Raw genomic sequence first — 14,107 nt, 5'->3', positions numbered from 1 at the left:
GTGTTGTCTGTTCTCCTTCGTAGAGCTGTCGGGAGCATTTTATCACAGGCAAAGTAAAATTCTCTTTGGGTTATAGAGGAGTACAGCTTTGGTCCTTGCCAACCAGAATGACTACATCTTTATTTCAACTGATTTTGTTGCCAGGTAGAGTTTGTGACTCCATTGAGTTGATTGGTAAATACTGAATCATTGTGTCAAATGGCTTTACTTCACCCTGGGGTTGGAAGCACACGTGGCTTCCTTACCAGAGAGATCTGTTGGCTCAGTACTGGAACAATGATTGAGAGACTTGCAGTTTCTGATAAACAGAAGTAAATTTTTCAGAAATAACTCATTAATTTTTATACCTAAATGCAAATTCAAGCAAAATATTCAGTGACATTGTATATAGACCCAGTTTTCCTTTTGGCCAAGATACAGATTGTGAAAGATTTGATTTTTTTAAATTCACTTTTTCTTTTCAATTTAATGTAATAAAGTTACATCATTGTGACGTTTAAGGAAAATAAAAATTAGCGTCATTAAAGATAAAGCAACATATAAACTGAAGACATTTTTATGGAGGGAGAGAGAAAGATGAGACAACTTCTGTAATACAGTTTTTAAGAAATAGAAATGATGCAAAGCTTGATAGTATTCACTTTGTAATTTCTTCATTATTGCTATATAAATAATATCAACACTGGATACCATACACTGCCAGGTAATTTACAAACTGATACAAAGATAGTTGTCCTGTGCAGAAATACAAATCTGTGTGTTTAAAAGGTGACAATGAACACACTTATTGGTAGTTTCATGTTTATTATTTCATCTCACATTTGTTTGAGACCAATCTAAAAATAATAGTCAACAGTTACATGAGAAGAGAATTCAGCATGGATGGTCTCAGAAAAAAAATTGTGTTCAAAGAAAGGATTTGGAGACAAGGGTGGAAGGATGACACAGATGCATGAGAATTGGTTCTAGCTGTCAAGAGATGTATGTAAGAAAGGGCCAGAGACAGAGATGCAAATCACACAGATTTTGCTTTACAGAGAACTGTCACAAAAGCTGCTGGTAAGCAGCCAGCTTCAGTGGAAGCCACTTCTGATTTGGCACTCAGCTCTATTTCTTTTGAAATCTTACTCAGAATATTGAAATAAAAGCCAGAAGAGGCATGGGATCTTGGAAACAGTATTCCTGACTGTCCAAGGGAAGGCCAAACTTAACTCATAAATAAAAACAATAGTGTTCTGGTTACTAGAAACTTACAGATGTAATTGATACATTTTTGCACCAGGAATTGTTTAATCTCTGTTTTGGTGCTGCTGTTCCTCCTAACAGGCATAGGAACCATAAATAAAGCATAATTTTTCTTTAGCCCATGGTATAACAAATGTAAGGATTAACCAAGTTTTGTGTTCCTCACTTTTAGAGTGCACTGTCTTTGTATCTGTGCTCCAGAATTCAGTTGTATCCCCTTGCCGCTCGTGCACATTCTCCCTCTTTGTGTGTTGTACCAAGCCAAATATCGCTATCTGTGTACAGAAGGTCATACTTAATTATATTTGCTGACACAAAAATAACTAAACCAGAGAAACTTTTCAACCTATTTGCATCTTTTTAGTAAAGAGAATAGAAAATTCTTTATTGATGCATATTTGTAGAAGACCTTTCTGAGGTGCCTACTAGGGCTGATGTTAACATGAATCAGTCCAGACCTGGAACTCAGACCCAGGTGCAGACCTACTTTTAATCACTTCAACAGTCTTTTGGAAACCAGCTGTTTGGAGAAATCATAGGTGAAATGATAGCAACACAGTGAAGAAAACATGGTAAGGCTTTTTAGAGCCAGTTTAGGAGAGAATGAATACAGTGCTTGCATTCTAGGTAATATTTTTGTACAGAATATTACATCAAATCCATAAGGGAAATAGGCCCAGCAGAACACATATTTAAAGAGTCAAAGATTTCCATTTGAACCTTAGATTGCTCTAAGTAAAAGATTATTCATATGTGCCATAGTCTGGATTTGCTTCTCAAATTGGTGGTTTTCTCTGAAAATCTGCAGAAATTGTTTGAGTACTCAGGAAATTATTTGATGCCTTTTGCCAGATGTACCATACTTGGTAGGAGTCATAGGAGTGGGAATAAATGGAGGCAGAAACAGAAAAATTCTGTTTAGGAAAAATACAGGATTGGAGGCCAGAGTGGAGTACTCAGTGTAAGGGACCTTGAAATGTCTGTGAAGATTTCAAATTTCAGAAGAAAGATTTAACTTTTACAGACTTCCATCAGCAGTGGAGACAGTAGCACTGACAGCCTCTCAGATGCTTCTTTTGCTCTTAAACCAAATTATCACTGGTGTAACCTCACTCCTTACTACAGCAGGATATTTCTAGTGTTTGTGGGAATTCTGGTAGTGTTAGTAGGGGTCAATTGAATTAAGACTTACAGAAAATCAGTATAATAGCCTGTGGTTTTTCTTTCATAAATGGTTAGTGACCTGTCAGCTTATTCTTTGGTTTAGAATAGGAATAGTCATTCTCTCCTGTCCAGGGTTTTACTGCATGCAGGAGATTCCTGGGCTGTAAGAAACTCTTAAGAATCTTAGTGAAACAGAGAAGAAACTTTTAAGTACTAAAAAATAACTTTCTAGCGCTGTATAAGGAATAAAAATACCAATAATTATATTTACCAGATGTGGCTTTCAACATCAGGTAAAACACAATACTCTTCACAAAATTATTTCAAACAGTAATGTTTGTTAAAAAAATTTCTTCAAGTGCTTACTAATACACTAGTTGTTTTCTTATAGTGTATTTGGGAGAACAGTACTTTCTGGTTAGTGAAATAATCATAGTTGTTCAAGGTTTTATGCATCAGTATTAGCCTACTGTGTTAAAAGATGAATGATTCAGTAATTGTATGAATTAATTCATTGCAAATGGGTTTTAAATTACTGGGTAGCATGGCTTGGCTTTTCTGTACTTTGTTGTAACTCATGGCTTACCCATACTTCTCTTAATGCTCTTAAAATACTTCTGTTAATGCTCATACTTCTCTTAAAGCTATGGGCTTTAGGTTTATGCCTGCACTGGAGTTTGCAGTATAACTTTCTTTAGCAAGCTGTACTTACAAGGGCTGTCTAACCCAAGGAGTAGATGGGATGTTGTGAAAGGGAATCCTGTGCAGTTCACCCTGTTGCTGAAGCTTATCTTTTTCTAGTGCCTTACTTGCCTTGCTTAAAGCAACAGTACAATTTTCTGTGTACTTTATCCAGTATACATAAGTGCTTTGCTTTCAAAAATTGTTACTTTCACTGGCTTTGAGCATATTCAGACATGTTTTAGCCTCCAGCTGTCAGAACTACTTTTATCATTTCATTTTACACCCATTTTTTATTTTGGCTTTATTTTTCCACACATAGGTACATTTTTGTATGGTTTTTTATGCTTACATATGTAGCATAGAATCACAGAATGGTATGGGTTGGAAGAGACCTTAAAGATCATCTAGTTCCAACAATGTGTATCTATATATAGCTAAAATATATATAGCATTTGTTTAGAGAGAGTAAAAAACTGTAAATATGGTGGTTTTCATGCCCCAAACATTAACGATTTTATTAAAACCTGAAGAAATAGTTGTGTTGTTAGTTTCCCAAAGTGAGGATGTGTCCCAGTTGTTTATTATTCAAGTTCCCAGCCTTGTGATCTTGACTTTCTTGCTGCTTTTCTGCAAATACAGATAGTAGTAGGTGTGAATGTTACAGCCCTTTCCTTTTTGTCACTTCTTCAACACTTTTATGATGCTTTTGTCACCTCAAGTTTGGATTCTGCAAAGTGCTACAGATTGAAGCAAAATCTGGAAACTGCAACTAGAGTAAAGTCTGTCTGCCTTGTGGTTAAGTGATACTTCCCATAGGCAATGCATATTTTCACTCTATCAGTACATTTCCAAGCAAAATTTAGCTTCTTATACCTCTGAAGTTGTGAGCCAAATTGCAGGGATCTACAGCACACTCTGTGGAAGTCTTATGCACCAAATACCACTGTTAAAAATGAAACCCTGTTGAGTAATGAATTTGTGGATGTAAAATGTATTAATTTGCCCTTTTTTGGATGCTAGTCGTCTCTAAGTCATGGGTTCAGTTGGGGTTTCCAGGATTGGCTTGACTTCCCCTTATGGTGAAGAGCTGATCACATCCAAGTGCCTCTATAGAATCTGTGTTGTTGTCCCCATCTTTTTCTCTCTCTCCTTCCCATTTCCCTCTTTCTGTCTCGACTTTCCCACCTTCCTTCCCCTCCTTTCTTTCTGTCTCAAGTTTCATACTACATAAAGCTAATTCAAACAAGCAAATTCACTTTGGATAGTGTTTGATACTGGTTAGTCTTACCGTTTCATGTAATTGGCTCTGAAGCACTTTGCCTGTGTAGCTAAATCCCTTCCCTCTGAGAACAAACAAAAAACTTGAAGCAAACAAAATATGCTGTCACTTTTTTTTGACAAGATCTTTAATCTCAAGTTTGGCAAATTCATATTGCCTAACAAATGCATCTATCATGTCAGCTATCATGGAATGAAAGAGAGATTTCTCTAAGGAACATTTTTGCTGCCAAAACAGGGCAACATAGAGGAGACTGTTTTATGTTTTGCTCTGAATACTTTGTTGCTACCTATTTAAAAGAATGGTGTTTTAATAATAAGCTTTATTTTAAATTCAAACCACTCCAATTTTCAGGAGGAAGAAGGGACAGGAATCCGAATGACCAAACAGCTATCAAGACATTCTTCCATTGCATGACCAGATCATCTGTGCCTAGTTTTTTCTACTGAAATACTTGTCTAGACTATTTTCAATAATATCCGAAAGGGAAATTCCCATTCACCCGGTACAGCCTCTTCCTTTATTAAAAAAATAGTTTCAGGATTATTCATTGTCCTGAACAAAGCATGGGGGAACTCAGAGAAAGGTGGGATGTATTCAGGTACAACTGAAAGAGGAGATGGCATTTAGATTTTTAACTATAGCATAAGGTAATAACTGAGGTAAATAACTTTTTTTTTGTCAAATTGGGTAAGTTTGTCAGGTTCTTCTCACCCCTGTTCACCAAGAGCACTATTACCTGATTTTGTATGCAGGCAGCACCTGCTTTCAGGCAGCTAAACTGCCTGAAAATGATTGAAACTGGTTTTCATTAGTCTTATGGGTGTGGTCAGGGAGGGTAGAACCTAGGCCCCTGCACTAACTTAGTGGGGATTCCAGAATAGCTGGTTTTTTTCATATTTGCAAACTGGAGTCAGGGAACAGCCTGGAGAGGAGATATACAGTGACTTGTGTAGCCTTTATATGTGAGGGGGTTTATTGGAACAGAGCAGTCATTTTTGCAGTGACTTTTTGAATGTATGTGCCATGCTTCAGATTTAGCCTGGTATTACCTTTCTGGGAACCTGAGGGAACAATACCTGTTCTTCCTCCCTTCACACGGAGTTCTTTCAGCATTGCTGTCTCTCTGACTGCAGTCCTTCAAAGAGGTGATCTTTCCTCTCTGCCATTGCCTATCATTTACTCTCCCTTAAGAAAAATTTATTTTAGTATACCTCAAAAGGCTAAAGCAAGTTTAGATTCACAGAGCTTGTGTGATTTTTCTTCCATTTCAGATCTGGATTGTAACTTCTATAAATCCTTGCTGGAAAGAAGCAGCAGGGAGCTGTATTGTCTCAGGTGCTGTTAGGATTCAGAGCTGTGATTCTAAGAAAAGCCTGTTGTTTCCCTTTCATTCCTAAGGTGATCCTTTTTGTGGGTAATAGTTTATTTTTTACTTTGAACTTCCTCTAAAGCATTCAAGAGAACACTTAAATTCTTGCCTGCTTCTGTCACCTGTATAGGGGAGAGTTTGCATTATGTTGCACTTCCATATATTCTAGAGTGAAAAAGTCAATAGTCGTTCCTCAATGTGTGCAGTGCTGGCAAGAAAAGTATTTATAGTATTTTAAGAAGGAGTAAGTGCTACATCATCATCTGACTAAAGATACAGAAAAGGAGAATTAATTTTTAAGAAATTGCTCTGTCATTATCTATTTGCAAACTACCAAATGCTATGTGTTATTCAGGACAGAGCAGAAGAAATAAAGTACCTATTTTATCAATCTTGTGACTTAATAACATTTATCATAATGCAACACAGAATTGTAGAATAAACTTTCTCATACACTGACAAAGTAATGGTACTTAGTGATATTTCAATAATTCATCCAGATCTTGGCTCTCAGCTTCTAAGAGGAATGGAGGAGAGCTGTCCAATCATAATTCTCTGTTGAAGAACATTTGTCACTAACACAGCTAATCAAAGTCTTTGCAAAAAGGAGAGCTGTCATAATACACACTTCCCACTTCAAGGAAATGAATGGAATTGTGTGCTAATTATTTTTCTTCTGTTTTTTTCCCCCACTGCAGAACTTTCCTTTTCGTTAGAGATGGTAACCCAAATAAACGGAATGTGCACAATGAGACATCTATGCACTTGCTGTGTATGGGACCTCAGATCATGATCTCAGAAGGAGCTCTTCATCCTCGCCTGACACGACCCTCAGAAGACGACTGCAGAAGAGCAGATTGTCTGCAAATGATCCTGAAGTGGAAGGGAGCAAAGCTGGATGAAGGACAATATGAACGAGCAGCCATTGATGCTGTCGATAACAAAAAAAATACGCCTTTGCACTATGCTGCTGCCTCAGGGATGAAAACCTGTGTCGAGGTAAAAGTTCATATATAAGTTTATGTATATTGTTATGAGTAACTGACATGCACAGTGTTTCACAAGGCTATTTTTTTGTGGGGAAGGGAATCTGGTATGGTATATTGAATTAACTTTTTATTTTTCATTAACTGGAAAAATTGTAAAGATAAACAGCCCAAAACACACTGTAGAGAAAAATGAAAGAAATGGATTACATGTACATTAACTCCATGACAATAACTCCTCAACATGAAGAAGACTCATGTAGACATATAAAAATTGGAATTAATTACAAGACTGTAACAATGGAGAAAAAGCTTTAAAGGTAGGCATAGGCCTCCTGTATGTGTAAAGTGAAGTGAAATAACTACCTGAGAGAAAATTAGAGCTCTTTTTATTTTGCTCTGCAGCTGAGACTTGAAATGCTGTCCATGTTTCAAGAACAGATTTGATGTCTTTAATTTACAGTGTCCAGCTTTTTTAATGTTCGTGAAAGTAGTGGTTAATAATGAGTAATTTGGAATGACTTTTGAAGGTCTTACATAAGATTTATTTTTAAACTATATCAAGTAATGAGAACGAGTATTTAATTGTGCTGGTAATTTAATATAAAGAACACAAGAACAGACATCTAGCATTTTTGGAAACAGCTAACATCTTCATAAGTCTGTCTATTTTAACATCAAGATTTGTATTTGCAATTGTAACAATTAATTCAGAGTTCAGCATTTATATGTGAAATTTACATTCTTTTTCTTCTGTTTATAATTTCATGTTTATTCAGACTACGCTCAGTAACTTAGTATCATCAGCAAAGTTTATCACCTCTTTATTCACCTTCTCTTCTAGATAACAACTTCATATCTTAAACAGGTCCCAGAACCTCTGGGATTTCACTGGTGACCTCTCTCTGCAGTAAAAACTGATAATCTTTTCTGATGTTCTCTGGAGCTGTTTTTAGTATTGGTATTACTTTTACTATCTTCTAATTTTGTACTGTGACAGATTTAATCAGTAAGCTGCATATTATAATAAATAGTTCAGAAGTTTCATATTTGAGTTTCATTAGGACTCATGAATATAAGTACCATCTGATGCTGGGGATTTATATTAGTATTTGGTCTACTGATTTTTCTAGAACCTCTTGTGCTGAGACTTCAATTTGAAAGACTTTCTTTTGTGTCCTTCATAAAGTATGCATAATACATCCACAGAGAATCTGGGCTCCAACAGTTCATACCATTTTTCTGCTATATGTTATATGAGATTGCTTTTACAGTTTGTCCAGCAACCAACTTCACAAAAACATTGAACAATTTACTGTGTGATGTTTCTAAATTATTTATTTTGAGTTGTTATGCACTTGATATACTGCTCAAAAAACTGTCAGTCTTCTTTATTGTGATTTTGCGTTTACCTTTCCCAGACTTTGTTCTTTACATATTCTTCCTCTGTAGACAGCTTCAGCTTCTTATTTTCCATAAGATTCTGTCCTGTTTGTCTCTCTTCACAGATGATTTTTTCCCACACTTACTTAGTACCACTTTTTGAAAGTAGACAGTGGATTTCTTGTCTTTTTCTTCTGCAAGTTTAATGAATCTTTGGGAATTGTTAATGAGCGGCTCTTTGATGGTAACATTTTGAATTAGGTCTTGCAGACTACTCTGGACAGTCAGGAGCTGCTCCTCCTCTGATGTGTTTGCTGACTGTTTTGTCTATTATCCAGTCACCTATGTAGTCTGAAATTTTAATTTAGGAGTAATTTATTAGCTTACATATTTTCTAAATATACTTGGGAGATGCAGGGACAGAAGTTCCCTTTATTTTTGTGATTTCTTTCTTGCAGCATTTCTATTCTTAGTAGCCATGTTACCTTTATTGTTACAGTTTTAGTCAGGTCATCACCAAAGCTTTTTGTTTGTTTGTTTGTTTAATTCCAGAATTGTATTTCACTAGTATTAGGTGATAGAGTTAGTTTGTTTATTTATTTATCAGGTTTTTTGGAGTTTATTAGAAAATGTGCGTAGCATCACCTTTCCAATACTGTGAACTTCTCTATGATTCTCGCATTATGTTTGCTGGTTGTATTCTGTCGAGTTTTCAGATATTGTCTGAGAATTCTCATTTAGTTTGTCAATTCCCCAGCCTCAGCGGTGCACCCCCTTGAACTGAATATTCGTCTTTACCTTCGGTTTTTTCATTAGTTCTTTCTGTAGAAGTTCAGATAGTGTCTTTTTATTTCCAGTATCCAACACTTCTTTCATTCTGTTAGTATACAGATCATCCTTAGTTTTTTGAGCTTCTAACAAATGAAAACTCATCTTCCTGATGCCATTTTCTATGCTATTATTTAAGCCTCTGCCTCTCTGGTTCCCTGCTCAGTACTGAAAGGAGTTAAGAGGATGCTGCTGTTAGGTGCTGATATTTACCCTCCAGTAACACAGCCTGAATCTTGCCCCAATACCTTCTCTTTTCTCTGCCCCATGTTGTTACAGCTCCTCAAGCTCCACACCAGCAGTTTGTCTTCAACACATCCTTAGAAATTATTTACATACTTCCTGATTTTCACCAGGGAGGCACGTCACCATGCAGTCTTCGCTGAAGTACACTCAGACCCTGCTAACTATATACATGTAACTGAATGACATATAGGTGTTGCCTGGCTCATTGTTTCATCCAAAATAAATCACAGTTAAAAGATTGATTTAGAGCCTCTTGTGATGTGATTTGTTTGTAAACAAATATCAGGCTCTTAGGTCTGTGTTACTACTGCTTTTATTTTGATTGTCAAGTTTTTATTCTTTCAGATTTAGTAAAGAAACTAATTGCAAAGGACTAGCTCTTGTTCTCTTGTTTTAGTGCCACTTATCTGGTCCAGCTTCCTGATAAGTTCTGACTATAGGCATTTCACTCACAGGTGTTTTATCTATCCTTCCTCAAGATGATAGATACATTTGCTTTTAAACATATTTTTATTTACGTTATTATACAACAGAGGACAAATGTGCATGCCATATGAGAAAATAGGAGATATCAGCAATTAGCATTTAATGACCTCTGAACAAAGTTGGTGAAAAACACTCACATAAAATGATTTGACATAAGAAAGGTTGTTTCTGGTAGTGAAATGGTAAACAGAAGAAAACTTTAGTAACGAGTTTCCAATATATTTCAGTATCTGGTATTTAGAAACTTAGCCTTTAGATTTACAAGGGATTTGAGCAAGGAGTCTTTTGCATGTTTCTGCCTTCATGTCCCTAAAGGGGGCTATTCAGTGGTATTAGAGATAGACACAACAGTTCAGAAGTTTCAATTTCAAGAGCATTAGGCAAATGGGCTCACGCAGTAACATCCAGGCAGACCGTAATGTCAGAAAGAATCACAGCTGCTGCAGAGTGAATTGTGGTTCTGGGCTGCAGCTTTTAACTGCAGACTGTAAAATCAATTCCTTTTAAACTCATCATTAAAGTTCATGGTTTGTGCTTCTTTACAAATTATCATTCTATTTCTCAGTGTCTGTAATGTGATTCATTAGATAAATCCAGTTACTAGACTGCTAGCTCCCCATTTAATTATATAAACTGGGTTATGCTATCTTGACAATAGGCACTGTAATTGAGTAAACCATTTCTGATTCTAATTTGCTTTCAGTTTGTCTTTGAAGAAGAATTTACAGTCTGATCCACGTGGATTGCTATTTGCCAGAGTTATGAAGTCTTAACTAGTCATGGTTTCTGCATTAAAAACATAATGTACACCCCCAAGTTTAAACTTCTTTATGTGCCCTACCTTGAGGGTAGAGGACCTTGGATGTGAGATATACTAAGTCCTCCAGTCTGTGGTCTGTAGTCCTTCTAACTCCTTCAACAGGAACAGGTTTATGAACAGGAGCACTACATGCCTTCACCAAGCCTGAAACAGAGATCAGTGAAGGAATTTAACAATTACCTCTTTGTTCCTGGAAGTATTTGAGGATTAAAATTCTTAACAAAACAAAAAGAGATAAAAAACTGAATTGCCTAATCCTCAAGTTGTCTTCCCTCTCTCCAGTAAACTGAAGGTCACTTAGAACCCCAGGAGTGCCTTTTGCCCATTTTTGCGGTGGTTACTCTCACTTCAGAGCAGCATTCCTTTTTCATTGTCTCAGCACTTTTCAGGAAAACCCCAGTTCTGTATCTTTGCCTATCCCTCCCCCACCCAAATAAGAGAAGGAAACCCCAAATATAGATCCTTGTGGGTGAAGCACCTACTAGCTGTCTAGTTCGGAGCTGGCAGTCAAATATGCAGTCTTGATACTGCTCCATTCACATGTGTTAGATTTCTCTGAGCAAAACAGCTGTGTGGAACCCATTGCTAAAGATAGTTTGGGCAAAATTAATGTTCTTATCTCAAACTATTGAATAGACAATAATAACTTACATGCTGAATAGATTTGATTTCATCCAGATACATTCCACAGTATCACAGTATATTTGGCGTATTAAATGGTATTTTTGCAATTGTTTAAATTGCTAATGTGATTATTTAGATTATTAATCTCAATTAATCAAGCAACATAAGGCTTTTTAACAGTGCTTCTAGAGAAATATGGCATCATTATTAAAAACTTCTTGCTTTGCATATTCCTCATCTTGCAGATTACATTTTGAGCTGCATAAGTCTATGGAATGTTCTTTCAAATATATATATTTTTTTTTTCCCCCCCTCAGAAGAGGTCTTAGTTGCCTCAGTAAAATATCTGTTAGAGGTTAAAATGAACAGACAGAATATGATACTCAAGTTAACAAAGTTTTGGCAATGTTAAGTTTAGATAGAACAAAGGTTAACTGTTGGCTGTGTATCTTGGTAGTTGTCCCAATATTATCTGTATTTCTGCCTGATACTCTCCTATGAAGATCAAATATTCAATGACACTAATATCTTCTCAACTAAATCTTGTCGTTGCACTGGTTTGCAGTATTTTTGGGTTTGCATTTCTTTTTATTTTGGAGAATGTGGGAAAGGTTTCCCAATCTACAAGAATGAATCCGGGTTTGTAAAAAACATTCTGTATTCTGCAGTGACAGGTGAAGGAAATTTTCTCTTCTATTGAAGAAAAAATTAAGGAGTGTCTGGTCATGATCTAAAAGGCTTATGTGAAGAACAGATAACATTGGAGAAATTTGGAGTTTTTTAGAAGTATAAAAATTAGAACCTGAGTTTTAAAATCCCCTGGATAGTGTTGTTACAGACATCATGATCTTAACTTGAAGGCAAGATAATGTTTATAGATTTTTTTTAGAAACGAGATGAATCATTTTAGTAATGATATAAGGGTGTCATCATAAATCAACAGAATGGTCCATTTGGGCCTTTAAAATCTGTGGCATATGCTGTCCTTGCTTAGGTCAGTTTATAGCAGAAGAACAAGTTAGCAAGTTAAGCAGAGCAGCACAAGGGTTTAATAGTTAGAGACTGCATTTGGGGGGGGAGGTTACTGGCAAGAGAAGGGGTTGGTGAAATGGCACCATACTAGACTGTATGAGAATTACTAGAATTAGCATTATTTCATTTCACTTTTTTCATGTCCTGAAAAACAAAGTAGAGCTGCCAGTAGTATTTTGTGCTCCCTGTGAATTGGTATCCTCTCATCTCTCCTACTCAAGGAATCTCCTATTTTCTGTCAGCACAAGTATACAAATGGTGGAGTTGTACCCATGTAGAAGGAATATTTAAAGGTGTTTCTAGCTCCATCTTGACACATGCTTGAGGGCCTCAGGCCCCTCATTTTCTGTGGGGCACTGACCATATCAGTAAAGCAGAATTTTAATCTTTAAAACCTAACTAACATTGTTCAGCATTGCCTTGTAACATATTTCTTAGATTTTGTGGTTCTTTGGAATTACTGTGGCTATAGCTGTAATTATGCATGAAAGTAAGCAGTAATTTAATTAATAACAATAGAGAATCTTTGTTTTCTAGAGATTATTATTATTACTGTATTTTTCTCTGTTTTTCTTGTTCATATTTTTTTGTTCTCTTCTTAACTACTGTGCCTTTTCTTTATGGATTAGAGTTGCTAATTAATAACTGCTTACTTTGCTGTTTTACTTTTCAGCTTCTAGTAAAACATGGTGGAGATCTGTTTGCAGAAAATGAAAATAAAGATACCCCATGTGACTGTGCAGAGAAACAGCACCACAAAGAGCTGGCTCTTAACCTGGAATCTCGAATGGTATTTTCACGTGATCCTGAAGCTGAAAGCATTGAAGCTGAGTATGCTGCTTTAGACAAAAAAGAGGTCAGAGGATACTTTAAATCTGAAGTATTTTATACATTATTTGTTGCAGTTACATTGTGACAAAAGTCTGCAAAGTATTTCAGTAGGTACTCTTACTTTGTATTTGTAAAAAAATTCAAGCACAGCTCTTTATAATTTTCAAGTTAAGCTCTGAGAACATAACAAATACATTGTCAAAATTAAACAGAAATTTTATCCATATCTTAATTACCTGGACTGTCTTGCAGGCTGTGAGGCTGGAGGAGATACAGTGAGGCCAGTAAGCTGGGAAACAGTTTCTCTAAACCAAACTTTAATTTTAAAATACTCAATGACACTAATATCTTTATTTAATTTAAACCAAATTTTTTTTTTTTTAATTTTGATGCCTTTTTGTCTCAAAAATTAAGACAAAAGAAAATCTGAAATGGAGCAAATCTGTGGAATAGAGTAGGGAAACTGTTTCAGTGGATCTTCCTGGACTGAGACTGGGTTGAATGTTACAAAAAACACTAAAACTGACTAGTGCAGGACTTTAAAATAGTGCATTTACTTTCTTGTTTTATAACATGATGCCTGAAGCTACTGCATACCAGAGTTTGTGTGAAAAACAGGTAATAACAAGTGGTGTTATTTCCAAGTAAATTTTTGAAACAGAGAGACAATTCACCGACAAAAAATTTGCTTGAATTCTGTTATGCCTTACAGACAACTGTGATTCCATAAGGATAATTGGACCAAAAAGATTCTGAGTACAAGTTCCTTCCCTATCCATAATCAGATTTTAGTTAAGTAAAATTCTAAATAAGAATACTGTAGTGGTTTGGTCCAAAATACTCATTACTATTTACCTTCTGTGAGATAAGAATTAGGAGAAACGCAAAGCAGGCGCCAAACTTGAAAGAATATAAAGAAGTTTATTAACAGACTGAAAAGAAGGAAAAAAAAAATCATATCACACCTTCAGAACACTTCTCCTCCTCCCCCCCCCCCCCACCTCTCTCCCTTCTCCCACTGACAATGTAGAAAGACAACCCTTGAGATGTTCAGTCTGTTTACCACTTCTATAATAACCTTGTTCAGTCCATTTAGGAAGAGGAGTCTCTCTTGCCCATGCTATGAA

At 36.0% G+C, this 14,107-nt stretch overlaps 1 protein-coding gene across 6 annotated transcripts in view; it reads left to right on the top strand.

Annotated features, from left to right (window-relative positions):
* ANKIB1 (ankyrin repeat and IBR domain containing 1) overlaps positions 1 to 14,107 on the top strand; it is an 89,768-nt gene that overhangs the window by 39,200 nt on the left and 36,461 nt on the right. For 5 of the 6 annotated variants that reach the window (XM_039548674.1, XM_039548675.1, XM_039548671.1 and 2 more), the window contains exons 3-4: positions 6,443 to 6,743; positions 12,823 to 13,005. In XM_039548674.1, the coding sequence (XP_039404608.1) occupies positions 6,443 to 6,743; positions 12,823 to 13,005 (484 nt within the window). Of the gene's footprint in view, positions 1 to 5,646; positions 5,774 to 6,442; positions 6,744 to 12,822; positions 13,006 to 14,107 lie in introns of those variants that run through there. The other variant, XM_019285614.2, reaches the window with a different exon arrangement.

The sequence above is a fragment of the Corvus cornix genome, chromosome 2 (assembly GCF_000738735.6).
Source record: "Corvus cornix cornix isolate S_Up_H32 chromosome 2, ASM73873v5, whole genome shotgun sequence".
Taxonomy (NCBI): domain Eukaryota; kingdom Metazoa; phylum Chordata; class Aves; order Passeriformes; family Corvidae; genus Corvus; species Corvus cornix.
This window is presented reverse-complemented; position numbering and strand designations above follow the sequence as displayed.